Here is a 14,294-nt window from a genome sequence, read left to right on the forward strand (position 1 = left end):
CTCTTTCTCCCTTGAATATATTGTTGTAAGCTGACGAGACACAGGAATTCCTTATCTTGTCAAAGGTCATATAATTGTATATCTTGTTCTCTGCTGTTCTCTTCTGTTCTGTCCTTATCATGGCTACCCTATAACCCAGTTCTTGTATTATAAACAATAGTGCTAAGAGAAGAAATGTTGAGGATTGCAACCCCATGCGGGAGGGAGAGGAGGAGCCGTTTCATATGTGTCACAATGTCTATAAAACCAATGTGCTAATGTAAATCGGGGCTTCTGGCTCTTTGGAAACGATTCCAGCCTTAAGCCCGCGCGTTAAATAAAGGATCTCTTTTTCCTTCACTCCGTGGTCTCTCTGACTCTGGGTTCTGCAACATAAATGGTGCCGTGACTCGGATCTGGCAGGCTCTGAGCCAGACAGGTGGCAGTTGCCTGCTCTTGATCTCCGCACCGGGAAGACGAGCTCGGCGCATGCCTCCCTTTCTTGGCGCCACCGACCTTTTTGTCGAGTGAATGGGAGAAAGCCTGCGCCGGGATCGCCCAAACGGCAGTGAGCGGCAAGAGAACCTTGGGAAGCGGAGGAAGGAACTTGAGCCCTGCCTATATCGCAGCTGCAATTGAGTTGAAACCCACATTGGAAGCCTTCAGGAGAAAGGCAAGTATATGGGAAAAAGAGGGCCCCGCCTTTAGGGAGAAAGGCCACTGGGCAGAAAAAAAGAGGGCCCCGCCTCATGAAGAAGGTCAGTGTTGGTGGTATACGTATACAAAAGAACCTACTCCTTGCGGGTAGAAGGGGGGCCTGATCACACCCCCGAGCGGGCGCCAGTACCCAGCACGCCAGTACTCAGTAGGAAGCTGGGGAAGCCGTTTTCCGCTCTGGTAAAAAGTGGGAAAAGTGGGTGGCAGGGACATATGGATGCAGTGGAGAGATTGATGATTGTGTGAGTGGCTACTGCGGTTTCTGACGCATACCGTTGACCGTCCGGGTGCCCAGGCCAGTAGCAAAGTGCGTGGTGTGAAAAATCCTCTTGTGTCGGCCAGTGAGACCCCTTACTCACTGACCAATTCCCATTCCCTAATTGTGTCTGTCTTCAATTTAGGAGGGAGGCTATGGGTGGTGGGGGAAGCAAACCTTGCACCCCCTTGAGATGTATGTCAAACAAAGAAAGAAAAAGGTGTTTTTTTAAAAATTCAGAATAGAAAGAGAAAACAGCAAAAAGCTCAAGGTCGAGCTGAGAGGAAAAAAAGGACAAGATCTGAGGCTGTTAATTAGAGAAATGTTGCAGGACAGCCTGGCTTTTAACGAACCGTGGGAGCGTGAGAGTGTAAGGCCGAAGACGTAGCTGTTAGCCTAGCGCGCCGAGAGAGGGGGGGCAGAAAAATTGCCCACAACGTTCTGAGTTGTGCAACATCATCACCTCGCCTAATTGAGATGAAATCCCTAAGAAATGGAAACTGAAAATGAAGACCCAGAAGATGAAGGCAAAATAGAAAATAAAGGTGAAGAATCAGCCCCAGAGCACAGGCTAGACCCCTCTTCGAGTGAAAAGTGTGCCATAAGACTGTCCCAAAGCAGAATGAAGCGGAAAGACCACGTTGAAGATCTCTGTCAAGGTAACCGTGTTTAGCTTTGAACTGTGTTAAAATTGCATAGAGCCTGTAGCTACTGACCATCAGCTATATGATTTCTGAAGAGCGTAACCATTAAGCTTTTGCCGTGGGATTCCCTGCAATGAAGAAATCTCACTGATTTGAGTGTCCAGTGTTACACTGCCTGAGTGTGTGTGCTGAAGAGACCGAGAAACCAGACAGCATGTTCCTGGCCAAGCCAAAATCGCGCTACTACCATGCTCCTGAAAGCTGCAATAAACTGTGTAAGCTGGGAGACCCAACCTGATTGAGAAGAAAAGAAGATATTGGAGCAACTGTCTTGAAAAACAATGAGATCTGTGTAGCTGGCTGGCTGACGCTGTCAGTGATGTTACAACTTTAAATTAAGACTGTTTTCCTGTTTGAGACCCCAGCGAAGAAAGCTGACCCGAGTTATTTGTTGCCCGTGCCAAAGCAAGAATTTGGCTGCCCTGTACCTCATCATGTCCTGTTTTAAGCTTGGGATTTACAAATCCAAACAAACAGAGAAGCTTGCCTTTGAAGTCCTGCAAATCACCCCACCGCCTCCCCGAAGATTAATGGCTGCCTGAAAAATGCAAGTATAAAGCGATGCCCATCACCCCCCAGCGTCCTGAGTTTCGGCACTCAGTGTTTCAGTGCTTTCGTGTACCAGGTTAGAAGAGAAAAAAAAAGAGTAAGTTTTTAAAATGTCTGTGAGAGAACCTGACAGAAGTAAAATAAAATTTACAGAGGAGTTGCCCAAGTTAAAGTGTCACGGCTAGAGAGCTGAGCTGTGCCGCTCTGTTTAGACAGAGGCCTTGCTAAAAAGTTAAAGGCCCTTGTCTGTCAAAAGGGGTGTAGGGCCACACTTTCCCTTTTTAAACTCATGCAAAAGTAGAGAGCCTTTGCTGGAAACATCGCATCTTCATTGCCCAGAGCCTTCACTGTTTGCCTCCATCATCATCTGGGCTTTTTAGAGACACTCTGCACATAAACTAAAATTTTAAATTGTCAAAGACTTGCCATGGACAGTGCTGTGAAGCTTTGGATAAACTTGAACTCTCATCACTGTAGACCATGTGTCTGTGTTTGTAGTCAGCTCAGTGTACAGCAGGCTGAGTTTGATCTGTGACTTTTAGATTTCCTTCTGCCAGAACTCATGCAGCATAGAGTTGCCGATGCAAAAATGGTGACCTAGAACTCTTTGTGTGTGTTGGTATGCCTGTCCCTTGATTTTGATGAGCCCTGAGCTTTCAGCCAGAAGAGCAGTATAATTGCTGGATCTGCTCCATCATGCCTTACCATGCAAAAAGTGTTTTCCATTCATTGTGTTAAATTGCAGAAAAAGTTTGTTGTGTATATTTTATGATTTCTTAGATATCATAAAGTATATGTAATATTTGCAGATTAGTGTTAGTTGCAACTCCAAATGATACTAAGTGTGGTTCCCAATGGATAACGAAGAGAAAAGACAAAAGCAAATAGAAAAGAAGGAATAGAGAAAGTAGAAGACAGATAGAGAAGAGAGAAAAAGAAAAGGCAAAAGGCAAAGAAAAAACATTTATAAAAAAGAAGCGTGGCCATAGTTGCCCCCAGGGTAAATTAAAAGCAGCTGATTGTGCCTAGAGCTTATTACCTGGGATAAAGTAGCCACAATAATGTAATAGTTCTTTAAAATGAAGAAAATGTAACTAGAAGGAGAAGAGCCTATCCCAAATGTGTGTCAGTGGGACTAGTGTAAGGCAGAAAAGTTTAAGTAAGTTTAACTTGAAAAAGACAAATAAAGAGACAAGGCTGGTGCATGGAGCAGAAAGTTTTATATAAAAAGTTTGAAACATGATCTGCAATACAGGCAGATCAGCAAAGAAAAAGAAAGCAAAAGAAAGAGAAAAAAAATTGTCTTCCCATACTAATAAATAAAAAGTGTTATCAAGCACTTTGGGAAGCGAAGTTGTTTACAGGAAGCTGTGCCTGAGAACCAAACACTTCTAGCCTATGCTGAAAATGCTTGCTAGTGTTATGGGTAACATGTATAGTATAAAAACCCATTTAGTGCAATAGCTCGTGGTTCAGAGAAGCTGTCTGATCCAAAAATTAAGTACGCCTGTGTGCTGTAAGTTACCCAATAAAGCCTCCTTGTAAGTAACCCCCCCTGCTGGAATCCCAAAACACAAGTTGGGCTAGAGCGCCTCACCCAGTATCAAACCCTGCTGTTAAAAGCCGTAAAGGCAGGTATAAAGAAGTCAATTAATATGACCAAAGTGTCTAAAGTGCTGCAAGGTGCCACCGAGGCCCCAGAGCGTACTTGGAGCATCTTTCAAATGCCTATCGCCAGAAACCCCCCTCGACCCAGAGGCCCAAGAAGACGTAAACGAAAAAAGAAAAGAAGAAGACCCAGCAGAGGCAGAAGATTCTTAAAAAAGAACCAGTGTGCCCAGTGTGGACAAGATGGACATTAGTGGCATGAATGCCCAAATAAAATAAATCAAATACACAAAAGAGAAAACCAAAGGGGCCAGAATGGGCGAAGAGGGAGACAGCTTGAGAGGGGCCGTGACATTGACTGTGAGGGGCCGTGACATTGACTTCATGATTGACACTGGAGTGGCATCAAGAGCAAGCAAACGTTAACCTTAAACAAGAAGTTCAAACACTGAGCAAAGGTCTTCAAGCCCAGCGTCGCTTTGTCTTAAAAAAATAAGCCATTCCCATCACAGAAGTTCATCCTTTCCAACCAAGAGTTAAAGTATGAGTTAAAGAGAAAAAAAATAACCCTTTGACTCCCAGATAGAGAAGACTGAAAACTGTCATACTTTCCACCCCCACAGCTATGAAAGCAGCTAGAGTTAAACCCTAGATACATTGGACACGAGTCAAGAGAGCGAGAGGGGGAGAGTAGACTGTAAACAGAAATCCTGAAAATCCTTTAAAAATCATTCTGAAAAAGCAGTAAGAAGACTCAGGCTAGACCTTACTGTGGACACACCGGGAAACTGTCCCCCTGCGTACGGTCAGACCTGCAACTGGAGAATTGAAGAAGGGGACTAGACCCTACTGCAGCTTGCCAGGTGAATAGCTGCCCAGCGTACGGTCAGATCCCAAAGAAGATCAAACATGCGTGTTGTAGTGTTAGTAGTGCTGCATTGTGTTTCCTTAATAAGGTGCAAAAAGGGGGGTCTGCCCCTGGAAAGAGAAGTTTGTCCCAGTGATTTGCTGATAATTACTGGCTTCACCTGGCTAACATCATGAAAATAAAACATTTTTGTTTGCCAAGAGGTATACCTGCAAACAGGCTTATTAGCTCTTGCCTAATACCTGTCTGTAGACATCCTGAGAAAATTCAAAAAGATACCATGTTAAAAGTTTATGGTGTAAGTTTAACTTATTCCCAAAATGCTAATTGGGGCGTGGTTGCAAAGATCCTACCCCCTACAGAGTTCACTCTACGCACCCCCATCATTGCTGAAACAAATGCTACATGTGCACGAATGCTTAATTGTCAAAATTTTCCAGAAAATACAAAGCTATCCCTGGCCCCCTTCCACTGTAATAAAATTCAAAACATATCTTTTAATGATGCCCACATACTTTTGCCTCATGGATGGTTTTAGACATGTAATTCCCGCACTTGGTCATTCATTCCTGCCAACTTGTCTAATAACCACCCATGTTGCCTCAGCCGCCAATTGAACTGGTGCCAATTCTTCCCCTGTAGCCCGAGAAAATCCGTCAACGGCAGCCTCGAGCACTCCAACTAACTAAAAATTGTAATAGTCATGTGCAGTTATATTCTGACTCAGAAAAATTGGCCTTAGCAATGTCACTAGTTGGGGTTCCAGGTTTAGCCTTGGCTGATGGTCTGGAAATCAACCGGTTAGCTTGCAGCTTAGCCAAAAGCATAAATGCCACCTCACAAGCATTGTCATTGTTAAATAAAGAGTTGCGTGATCTAAGAGGTGCAGTTCTAGAAAATAGAGCTGGTATAGATTACCTCTTCCTTCTTCATCATTTAAGTTGTGAGACACACCAAAAGCTCTGTTGTTTTAACTTAACTAATAATGGCAATGCTGTAGATGAACAGATCAACAAGCTGCACAATATAGTAGCTAACAAAACAATAAGACAAAACAATTAGCTCAATTAGTTGACCCTTTGGCTTCCAGATCTTAGCTGGCTTGAAGCATTGTTCATCCTAATTCTACCAGTATTGTTCATAAAAGTTCTGTTATGTCTCTGCGTTCCTTGTCTTATGCGCTGTTTAACCAATCTGGTTTATGTCTCAGCTAGTAAAACTGCTGCCCTCTACGCTCTAATAGCCCAACAAGAGGCTAAGTAATATGTATGTCACAAAAAGCTTTGTATGGTTATCAGAAATGCTATAATTGTAATAAAATTATGCATTTAAGGGGGGAATGTAGCAGCCATATCAGGGGTCAGACTAAGTAGCCTCATGCAGTATCATGCTTCATGTTCTTGCTGAGCTCTTTCTCCCTTGAATATATTGTTGTAAGCTGACGAGACACAGGAATTCCTTATCTTGTCAAAGGTCATATAATTGTATATCTTGTTCTCTGCTGTTCTCTTCTGTTCTCTCCTTATCATGGCTACCCTATAACCCAGTTCTTGTATTATAAACAATAGTGCTAAGAGAAGAAATGTTGAGGATTGCAACCCCATGCGGGAGGGAGAGGAGGAGCCGTTTCATATGTGTCACAATGTCTATAAAACCAATGTGCTGATGTATTTCGGGGCTTCTGGCTCTTTGGAAACGATTCCAGCCTTAAGCCCGCGCGTTAAATAAAGAATCTCTTTTTCCTTCACTCCGTGGTCTCTCTGACTCTGGGTTCTGCAACAGCCTAACCAGTGCTGAGTAGAGGGGAACTAGTACTTCCCGGGATTTGGAAGCGATGCTTCTATGAATGCAGCCCAAAAGAGCATTGGCCTTTTTTGCAGCCACATCACATTGTTGGCTCAGATTCAGCCTGTGATCTACCACAATTCCAAGATCCTTCTCGCTTGTAGTGTTGTTGAGCCACGTATCCCCCATATTGTAAGTGTGCATTTGGTTTCTTTTTCCTAGGTGCAGAACTGGGCATTTCTCCCTATTAAATGTCATTCTGTTGTTTTCTGCCCAGCGCTCCAGTCTATCCAGATCACTTTGAATTTTGTTTCTGTCTTCCAAAGTATTAGCTATCCTGCCCAATTTTGTGTCATCTTCAAATTTGATCAACATTCCCTGCACCTCCTCCTCCAAGTCATTCATAAAAATGTTGAAGAGCATTGGGCCCAGGACTGAGCCCTGCAGTACCCCACTCGTTACCTCTCCCCAGTTGGAGAAGGTCCAATTGATAAGCACTCTTTGAGTCCGATTCTGTAGGCAACTGTGGATCTACCAGATCGTTGTTTCCTCTAGCCCACTTTGAGCTCATTTGCTCGTCAGGATATCATGGGGCACTTTGTCAAAAGCTTTGCTGAAGTCGAGGTATATGATGACTACAGCAGTCCCATGGTCCACAAGGGAGGTTAATTGATCAAAAAATGAGGTCAGATTCGTCTGGCAGGACTTGTTCTTGACAAATCCATGTTGGCTTTGAGTAATCACTGCATTGTTTTCAAGGTGCTTCCAGATGGATTGCTTCATGATCTGCTCCAGAATTTTCCCAGGGACTGATGTCAGATTGACTGATATGTAGTTCCCAGGTTCCTCCTTATTACCCTTTTTGAAGATAAGATCAACGTTAGCCCTCCTCCAGTCATCTGGCACTTCCCCTGTCCTCCATGATTTCTCAAAGATAATAGACAGTGGTTCTGAGAGTTCTTCTGCCAGTTCCTTTATAACTCTAGGATGCAGTTCATCTGGCCCTGGAGAGCTGAAGTCATTCAAAGGAATTAGGTGTTCCTTGACCATATGCGTATCGAACTCAAGCTGCAATCCTGCCCCTTCAGCCTGTACTTCGCCTTTGCCAGGGGGGTCAGAGACCCTCTTTTCGGAGAAGACTGAGCCAAAGTAGGAATTGAGCACCTCTGCCTTTTCTTTGTCCTCTGTTATCTTTTTGCCATCCTTATTTAATAGCTGAACAAATATTTCTTTCCTCTGCCTTTTACTATGCACGTAGCTGAAGAAAGCCTTTTTGTTGTTTTTAGCATCCCTTACTAACCTCAGCTTGTTCTCAGCCTTAGACTTCCTGACACCATCCCTGCAGTTCTGTGCTACCTGCCTGTACTCTTCCTTTGTTAAGTCTTCAGAAACATGTAGGAAGTCAGACACATGTAGGAAGAAAGCCAGACTATGAAGCACATGGTCTTCAGTGTCTATACACTAATGCCCAGAGTATGGGAAACAAACAGAACGAACTTGAAGTCCTAATACAGGAGGGAAATTATGACTCGATAGGTGTAACTGAGACTTGGTGGGATGACTCCCATGACTGGAATACAGCAATTGAAGGATATAGCTTGTTCAAGAAGAACAGGAGGAACAGAAAGGGGGGTGGAGTTGCACTGTATGTTAAAAATATATATCTCTGCACAGAATTACAGGAGGATGGGCTTGGTAGCCCCATCGAGTGCATCTCAGTTAAAAGAATTGGAGCAAAGAATAAAAGGAACCTGGTGGTCAGAGTCTACTACCAGCCCCCCAGTCAAGGAGAGAATGAGGATGAAACTTGAAAAGCAAATTGCCACTGTTTCTCGGAAGCATGATGTAGTAGTAATGGGGGACTTCAATTTCCCCGATATTTGTTGGGAGACAAATTCTGCAAAACATGAACCCTCCAAGAGATTCCTGACTTGTGTTGCTGATAATTTCCTCCTATGGAAAGTAGAGGAAGGAACTAGAGGATCAGCTATCCTTGACTTGATCCTAACCAACAGAGGTGACTTAGTGGAGAAAGTAGCAGTTGCGCAAACTCTGGGGGAAAGCGGCTATGTTGTACTTGAGTTCTTGGTTCCAAGGGAAGCAAAAGCTGAGTGTAGTCAAACACGTACCCTGGATTTTAGGAAAGCTGATTTTCATAAACTCAGAACAATGATCAGTAAGGTCCCATGGCAAGCAACTCTAACAAGAAAAGGAGTCCAAGATGGTTGGGAGTTTTTAAAAAAGGAAATTCTCAAGGCACAATTACAAACAATTCCAACAAGAAAATAAGGACACATACAGAAAGTGGAAGGAAGGCCAAGCTACAAAGGAAGAGTACAGGTAGGTAGCACAGAATTGCAGGGATGGCGTTGTCAGGATGCCCCTGTTGCCCACTGACTTCTCCAATAGCCAGAATCAACACTCAGACAGAAGGGCTGCTTTCCAAGGCTTTAATTCCATTTATCCTAATGAGGCATACAGATGGTAATTACTTGAGACTCAGAGGAACTACAAAGGAACAGCCACCTAGGGGTTTCTAAGAGTTAGGACGTCAGTTGATCTCCTTTTGGGAAAAATGCGGCACTGAACTTAAGGGGTGGGAGGGGAAGATGTCCCCCTCTCCTGTGATGCTTCTGGGTGCAGCTGCTTACGTCGAGCCAATTGGGCTGAGCACCGAAGCTCGATTGGCCCCTGCAATCTCTCGCTTGTGCCTGCATCCGCACCACGCATCTAAAAGCTCAGGTTGTCCCTTTCCACGCCTGGTTCACTGTCGCTCCCAGGGATGTGAGCAGGGGGAGCTCCCCCTCCAGCTGCGCCTCTGAAATCTGAACGAGTTCCTCCCCCATGAAGTGTATCTCCTCAGAATCAGAGCTGCTTTGGGACTATGGGCTCAGCTACAACCCTGACAGGCGTCAGGAAAGCTAAAGCTGAGAACGAGCTGAGGTTAGCGAGGGAGGCTAAAAACAAAAAGGCTTTCTTCAGCTACGTGCATAGTAAAAGACAGAGGAAAGAAATGGTGGTTCAGCTATTAAATAAGGATGGCAAAATGATAACAGATGACAAAGAAAAGGCAGAGGTGCTCAATTCCTACTTTGGCTCAGTCTTCTCCCAAAAGAGGCTCTATGAGCCCCTTGGCAAAGGCGAAGTACAGGCTGAAGGGGCAGAATTGCAGCTTGCGATCGATAGGCATATAGTGAAGGAACACCTAATTCCTTTGAATGACTTCAGATCTCCAGGGCCAGATGAACTGCATCCTAGAGTAATAATGGAACTAGCAGAAGAGCTCTCAGAACCACTGTCTATTACCTTTGAGAAATCATGGAGGACGGGTGAAGTGCCAGATGACTGGAGGAGGGCTAACGTTGTCCCTATCTTAAAAAAGGGTCAGACTCAAAGTGTGCTTATCAATGGGATCCTCTCAAACTGGGGAGAGGTAATAAGCGGGGTACCACAGGCCTCAGTCTGACATCAATCCCTGGGAAAATTCTGGAACAGATTAGGTGGGATACGTGGCTCAACAACACTACAAGCAAGAAGGATCTTGGAGTTGTTGTCAATCACAAGCTGAAGATGAGCCAACAATGTGATGTGGCTGCAAAAAAGGCCAATGCTCTTTTGGGCTGCATTCATAGAAGCATAGCTTCCAAATCCCAGGAAGTACTAGTTCCCCTCTACTCAGCACTGGTTAGGCCTCATCTGGAGTACTGTGTCCAGTTCTGGGCACCACACTTGAAGAAGGATGCCGACAAACTGGAGGGGGTTCAGAGGAGGGCAACAAAGATGATCAGGGGAATGGAAACAAAGCCCTATGAAGAGAGACTGAAAGAACTGGGCATGTTTAGCCTTGAGAAGAGAAGACTGAGGGGAGATAGGATAGCACTCTTCAAGTACTTGAAAGGTTGTCCCAGAGAAGAAGGCCAGGATCTCTTCTCCATCATCCCAGAGTGCAGGACACGGAATCATGGGCTCAAGTGACAGGAAGCCAGATTCCTGCTGAACATCAGGAAAAACCTCCTGACTGTAAGAGCAATACGACAATGGAACTAATGACCTAGGGAGGTGGTGGGCTCTCCCACACTGGAGGCATTCAAGACGAGGCTGGACAGCTACCTGTCAGGGATGCTCTGACTTGGATTCCTGTACTGCGCAGGGGGTTGGACTCAATGGCCTTGTAGGCCCTTCCAACCCTACTATTCTATGATTCTACTATTCTAACCACGCTACTCAAGTTCAGTTACTCTTTTCTAATCCTTTCAACTGTACCATATGTTAGAAATTCTGATCCAATATTAATTTATTGCATTTGTTTATTAGTCTGAATTAATCCCATCAGTCTCATAATGGTAGAGTCCTATTGAGACAACAGTATTTTAGCAGGGGAGAATGTGAGTCCCATGAACTGGCTGGTTTAGCCCTGTCAGGGCAGAGTCACCCCTCTGGGGAAAGCTAGGAGCGAAAGAATTTGCTTATTCTGCTGGGGAGCTGAATAACAATCATGGGCTCTTCTCACCTTGTATAAGCTGAATTGAATGGACATACTATGTGTGCAGCTGATTAGCAAGGGCATGTGGAAGACGTAGTTGTATCTGTGGTGTTTGTTATATTTGTACTATGATCACAAGGCCATGTCCTTCAAGCTGCAATTTATACGTTTGCCATTTGCTGTGGTTGGCCTGCTGCTTTGGGACTAGAAAAACGGAAAGCAAGAATGGTGTTAATCGCCACTTTCCTAGTTTCCAAAAAGGGCTGCACAAATTTATGGAAGGCACATCTATCACATGGACTATTTGCCATGAGAGCTCATGGGAACCACTCATGGGAACCACCAGAGCACCAGGGATGCTCTGACTTGGGTTCCTGCATTGAGCAGGGGGTTGGACTCGATGGCCTTGTGGGCCCCTTCCAACCCTACTGTTCTGTGATTCTATGATTCTATGATCTCCAGATGCCACCAGATCAAGTGGCCCTCACCTTCAAGGCCAGAGCTGCTGTGAACAGAATGCTGGACTATTTGGCCTGAGGCCTGATCCGGCAAAGCAGTTGTTAAGTCAGGTGTCCTCCAGATGTTTGGGACTACAACTCCCATAAGCTCAATCCAGCGTGGCCAATGGTAAGGGGTCATGGGAGCTGCAGTCCAAAGCACTGGAGGGCCCCAGGTTGCCCACGTGTGCCTTGAGCCCCAGGGACCCTCTGCTGCTTACCCACATAGACCTGATGCAGCTTCAGCAGGTGCCCACAGAAGCACTTGGAGTCGTCACCCACGCGGAAGCAGTCCCACAAGTACTCGGGGCAGCGCCAGCCAATGTAGAGGCCTGTGGGAGAGGAGGCCCGTCAGGTGGATGGCCTTGCAGGGACTGAGGGAGGGGCCCTGTGCTCTCGGGCAGCCAGGGTCCTCGGCTCAAGCCCACCTGATGTCCCTGGGCCCAGCCAGCCCCTGGGATCTCCTCCCCGCTGCTGCCTGGCCTTTCCTGACGTTCCCTCCAGCCCTGCCCACTGTCCAGCCCTGGCCTTCTCCTCATCCCACCTGCTCCGCCCGACAGGGTTGCCAGCCAGGGCTGCGGGCTGTGCCCCTGCGGAGTCCTGGAGGCGGCCCGTTGGCGCTGAACACGTTCTCAGCAAGGGGGAAGCACAAGGCGCCTGAAGGCGGGGGAGGTGCTGCCCTGGCAGCTGCGTCACGTGGCCTGGCCACAGCCGTCCTCGCTGACGAAGGCAAGGGTGTTCCCCCTCTTCCGCTTCTATTGTCCGTGGAATGACGTGATGCTGAATGGGGGGGCAGGGGGTACCGCTGACTCGCCTGTTCTTCGGCTTCCCAACTGGCTCTGCAGTCGCCGTGATGCCCCAACAGACAAGACTGAGGGCAAGGGCCATTTGGGTGACGTGCCACATGTGGGGGGGTCTTTTGCTGCATGGCCTTGCAGGGGCCACTGTGAACCACAGACCTGCTGGGCTAGAAGTGACCCGTTAGGTGGACCGTTGGTCTGACTCGGTAGGAGGCCGCTTCCTACGTTCATAACTGGGGATTGGGACCACCTCCTCGGCAAGTCTGGTTTTGGGTGGGAGCCTGACAGCTGAACATCAGGAAAAGCTTCCTGACTGTCAGAGCAACAGGACAATGGAACCCCTTCCCCAGGGAGGCGGTGGGCTCTCCCACCCTGGAGGCGTTCGAGACGAGGCTGGACAGCCACCTGTCAGGGATGCTCTGACGCAAGGGTCTTGCAGGCCCCTTCCAACCCTACTCTTCTATGATTCCATTTCCTCAGGTGGGGGGGTCACTGGCACAGTGCGGGTGGCATCTGTGGGCTTCCCATGTCTAACCTGGGAAGAGAGAAAAGCGGCCCTTCAGGGTCCAATTGCTGGGCTCTCAGCATATAAACAGCAGACATTGGCTCTGATGGCATGGATTCCCCAGAAGAACCCTGGGAGATGTAGTTCTGTGACGTGATCAAGAATTCCTTGTCCGGTGTTGTGTTCTTGAGCAGCAAGAGGGGACATTCCCCTCCCTCCTACCCCTGCTCTCAGTCACCGGCCCTGCCGGGCCAGGGCCCGCTCTCACTGCTTGCCTCCACCTCGGAGGAGGGCTGGGTTGCCTCCAGGAGCATCACCAACACTCTGCCCAGCCTGGCTGCCCCCACACCTGTCTCCATGGACCGCAGGGCTGCCTCCCTCTCCAGGCGGAAGAGGTCCTTGACGTTCTTGCCAAAGTTCTCCCGGTGCATCGCTTTAGCCACAGACACGAGCTCTGCCTTCTCCGCTGGCACAACGGGCCTCACTGTATAATCTGGGAACAGGGAAGCCAGTCAGAAGCCAGCCCGGGGTTCAGGCACACAGAAGGGCCTGCCCCAGCCATTGATCAGGGGCACAGAACCTCCGCTCCGGAGCTAGGTCTGGTCCACCTGGGTCCCAGTCTGGCCCTCCAGGCTTCCCCAGATGGCCCTACCCTCTTCCTCTGGCCCCCCAACCACCAACAGCTTCCTGGCTGTTGTGCACTTTTCTCCCCCAGGCCTCCCAAAGGCCCTTACGGGCAGCTAAAACGGGCTAGTACTTTTGGTATTTTCCCCCTGCCCCTTTTGGCTTTGGCACCACAGCTTTTGCCATAGGCTACTCCACCCACCACTGGAATGCGGCCCCCGATAGTGTGTCTGAAATGGAAATTGACCCTCGGGATGAAAGAGGGTCGGCGCCCCCGCTCTGGATGAATTGGCCCATGAACTGCCTCTTGTTACCACTTTATTGTTGGGCTGGCTTCATGATTTTGTATCTTGAGACCTGTTGTTTTATTGCAAACTTGAGTACACTTCAGAGTAGAAAGGCAGGTTTAAAGTGATTTAAATGACCTTTACAAATAAATGTAGAAGTAGTCCACCACCCATGCGATGGTTTGACCTGGACTCCTGCAGTGAGCAGGGGGTCGGGCTCGATGGTCTCGTAGGCCCCTTCCAACCCTGCTGTTCTATGACTCTGTGTCTTCACTGAGAGCTGAAATAACTATCCACAGTTCTCCAGGATTTCCCATTTCATCCCTATCCTGCAAGCTCCCATCTGTGCTTCCCTCCAGGCAGCAGGAATCTTCCCCGCACATCCCCCAGCCTCAGCCCGCCCGCTCTCTCCCATCTGCTACCCACAGCTGTGCCTTTCAGCTTACCAGTTAAGGGTGGCCACAGCATCCGGCTATTTATGCTGAACTATAGCTCTTCCCCCCCCCCCCACAAGCACTCAAGGCAAGCAATGCACTTAATGCACACAACGTATTGGAAAGCCATAAAATCACTGTGACAAAAATGGTAAGAGATACAGAAAAGATAAAATATATGAAAAGACGGGACTAAAA

The 14,294-nt window shown here is 47.4% G+C and overlaps 1 protein-coding gene across 1 annotated transcript in view; it reads right to left on the bottom strand.

Moving 5' to 3' along the window:
• The window catches only part of FAM221B (family with sequence similarity 221 member B), a 62,141-nt gene that overhangs the window by 6,844 nt on the left and 41,003 nt on the right, over positions 1 to 14,294 (bottom strand). The window contains exons 4-5 of the mRNA XM_084832748.1: positions 13,101 to 13,244; positions 11,668 to 11,778 (exon numbers count right to left, since the gene is read on the bottom strand). Coding sequence (XP_084688874.1) covers positions 11,668 to 11,778; positions 13,101 to 13,244 — 255 coding nt within the window. The remainder of the gene's footprint in view (positions 1 to 11,667; positions 11,779 to 13,100; positions 13,245 to 14,294) is intronic.

Source organism: Heloderma suspectum, chromosome 2 (assembly GCF_057233095.1).
Source record: "Heloderma suspectum isolate Gila_16-S chromosome 2, 16-S_ref, whole genome shotgun sequence".
Classification (NCBI taxonomy): domain Eukaryota; kingdom Metazoa; phylum Chordata; class Lepidosauria; order Squamata; family Helodermatidae; genus Heloderma; species Heloderma suspectum.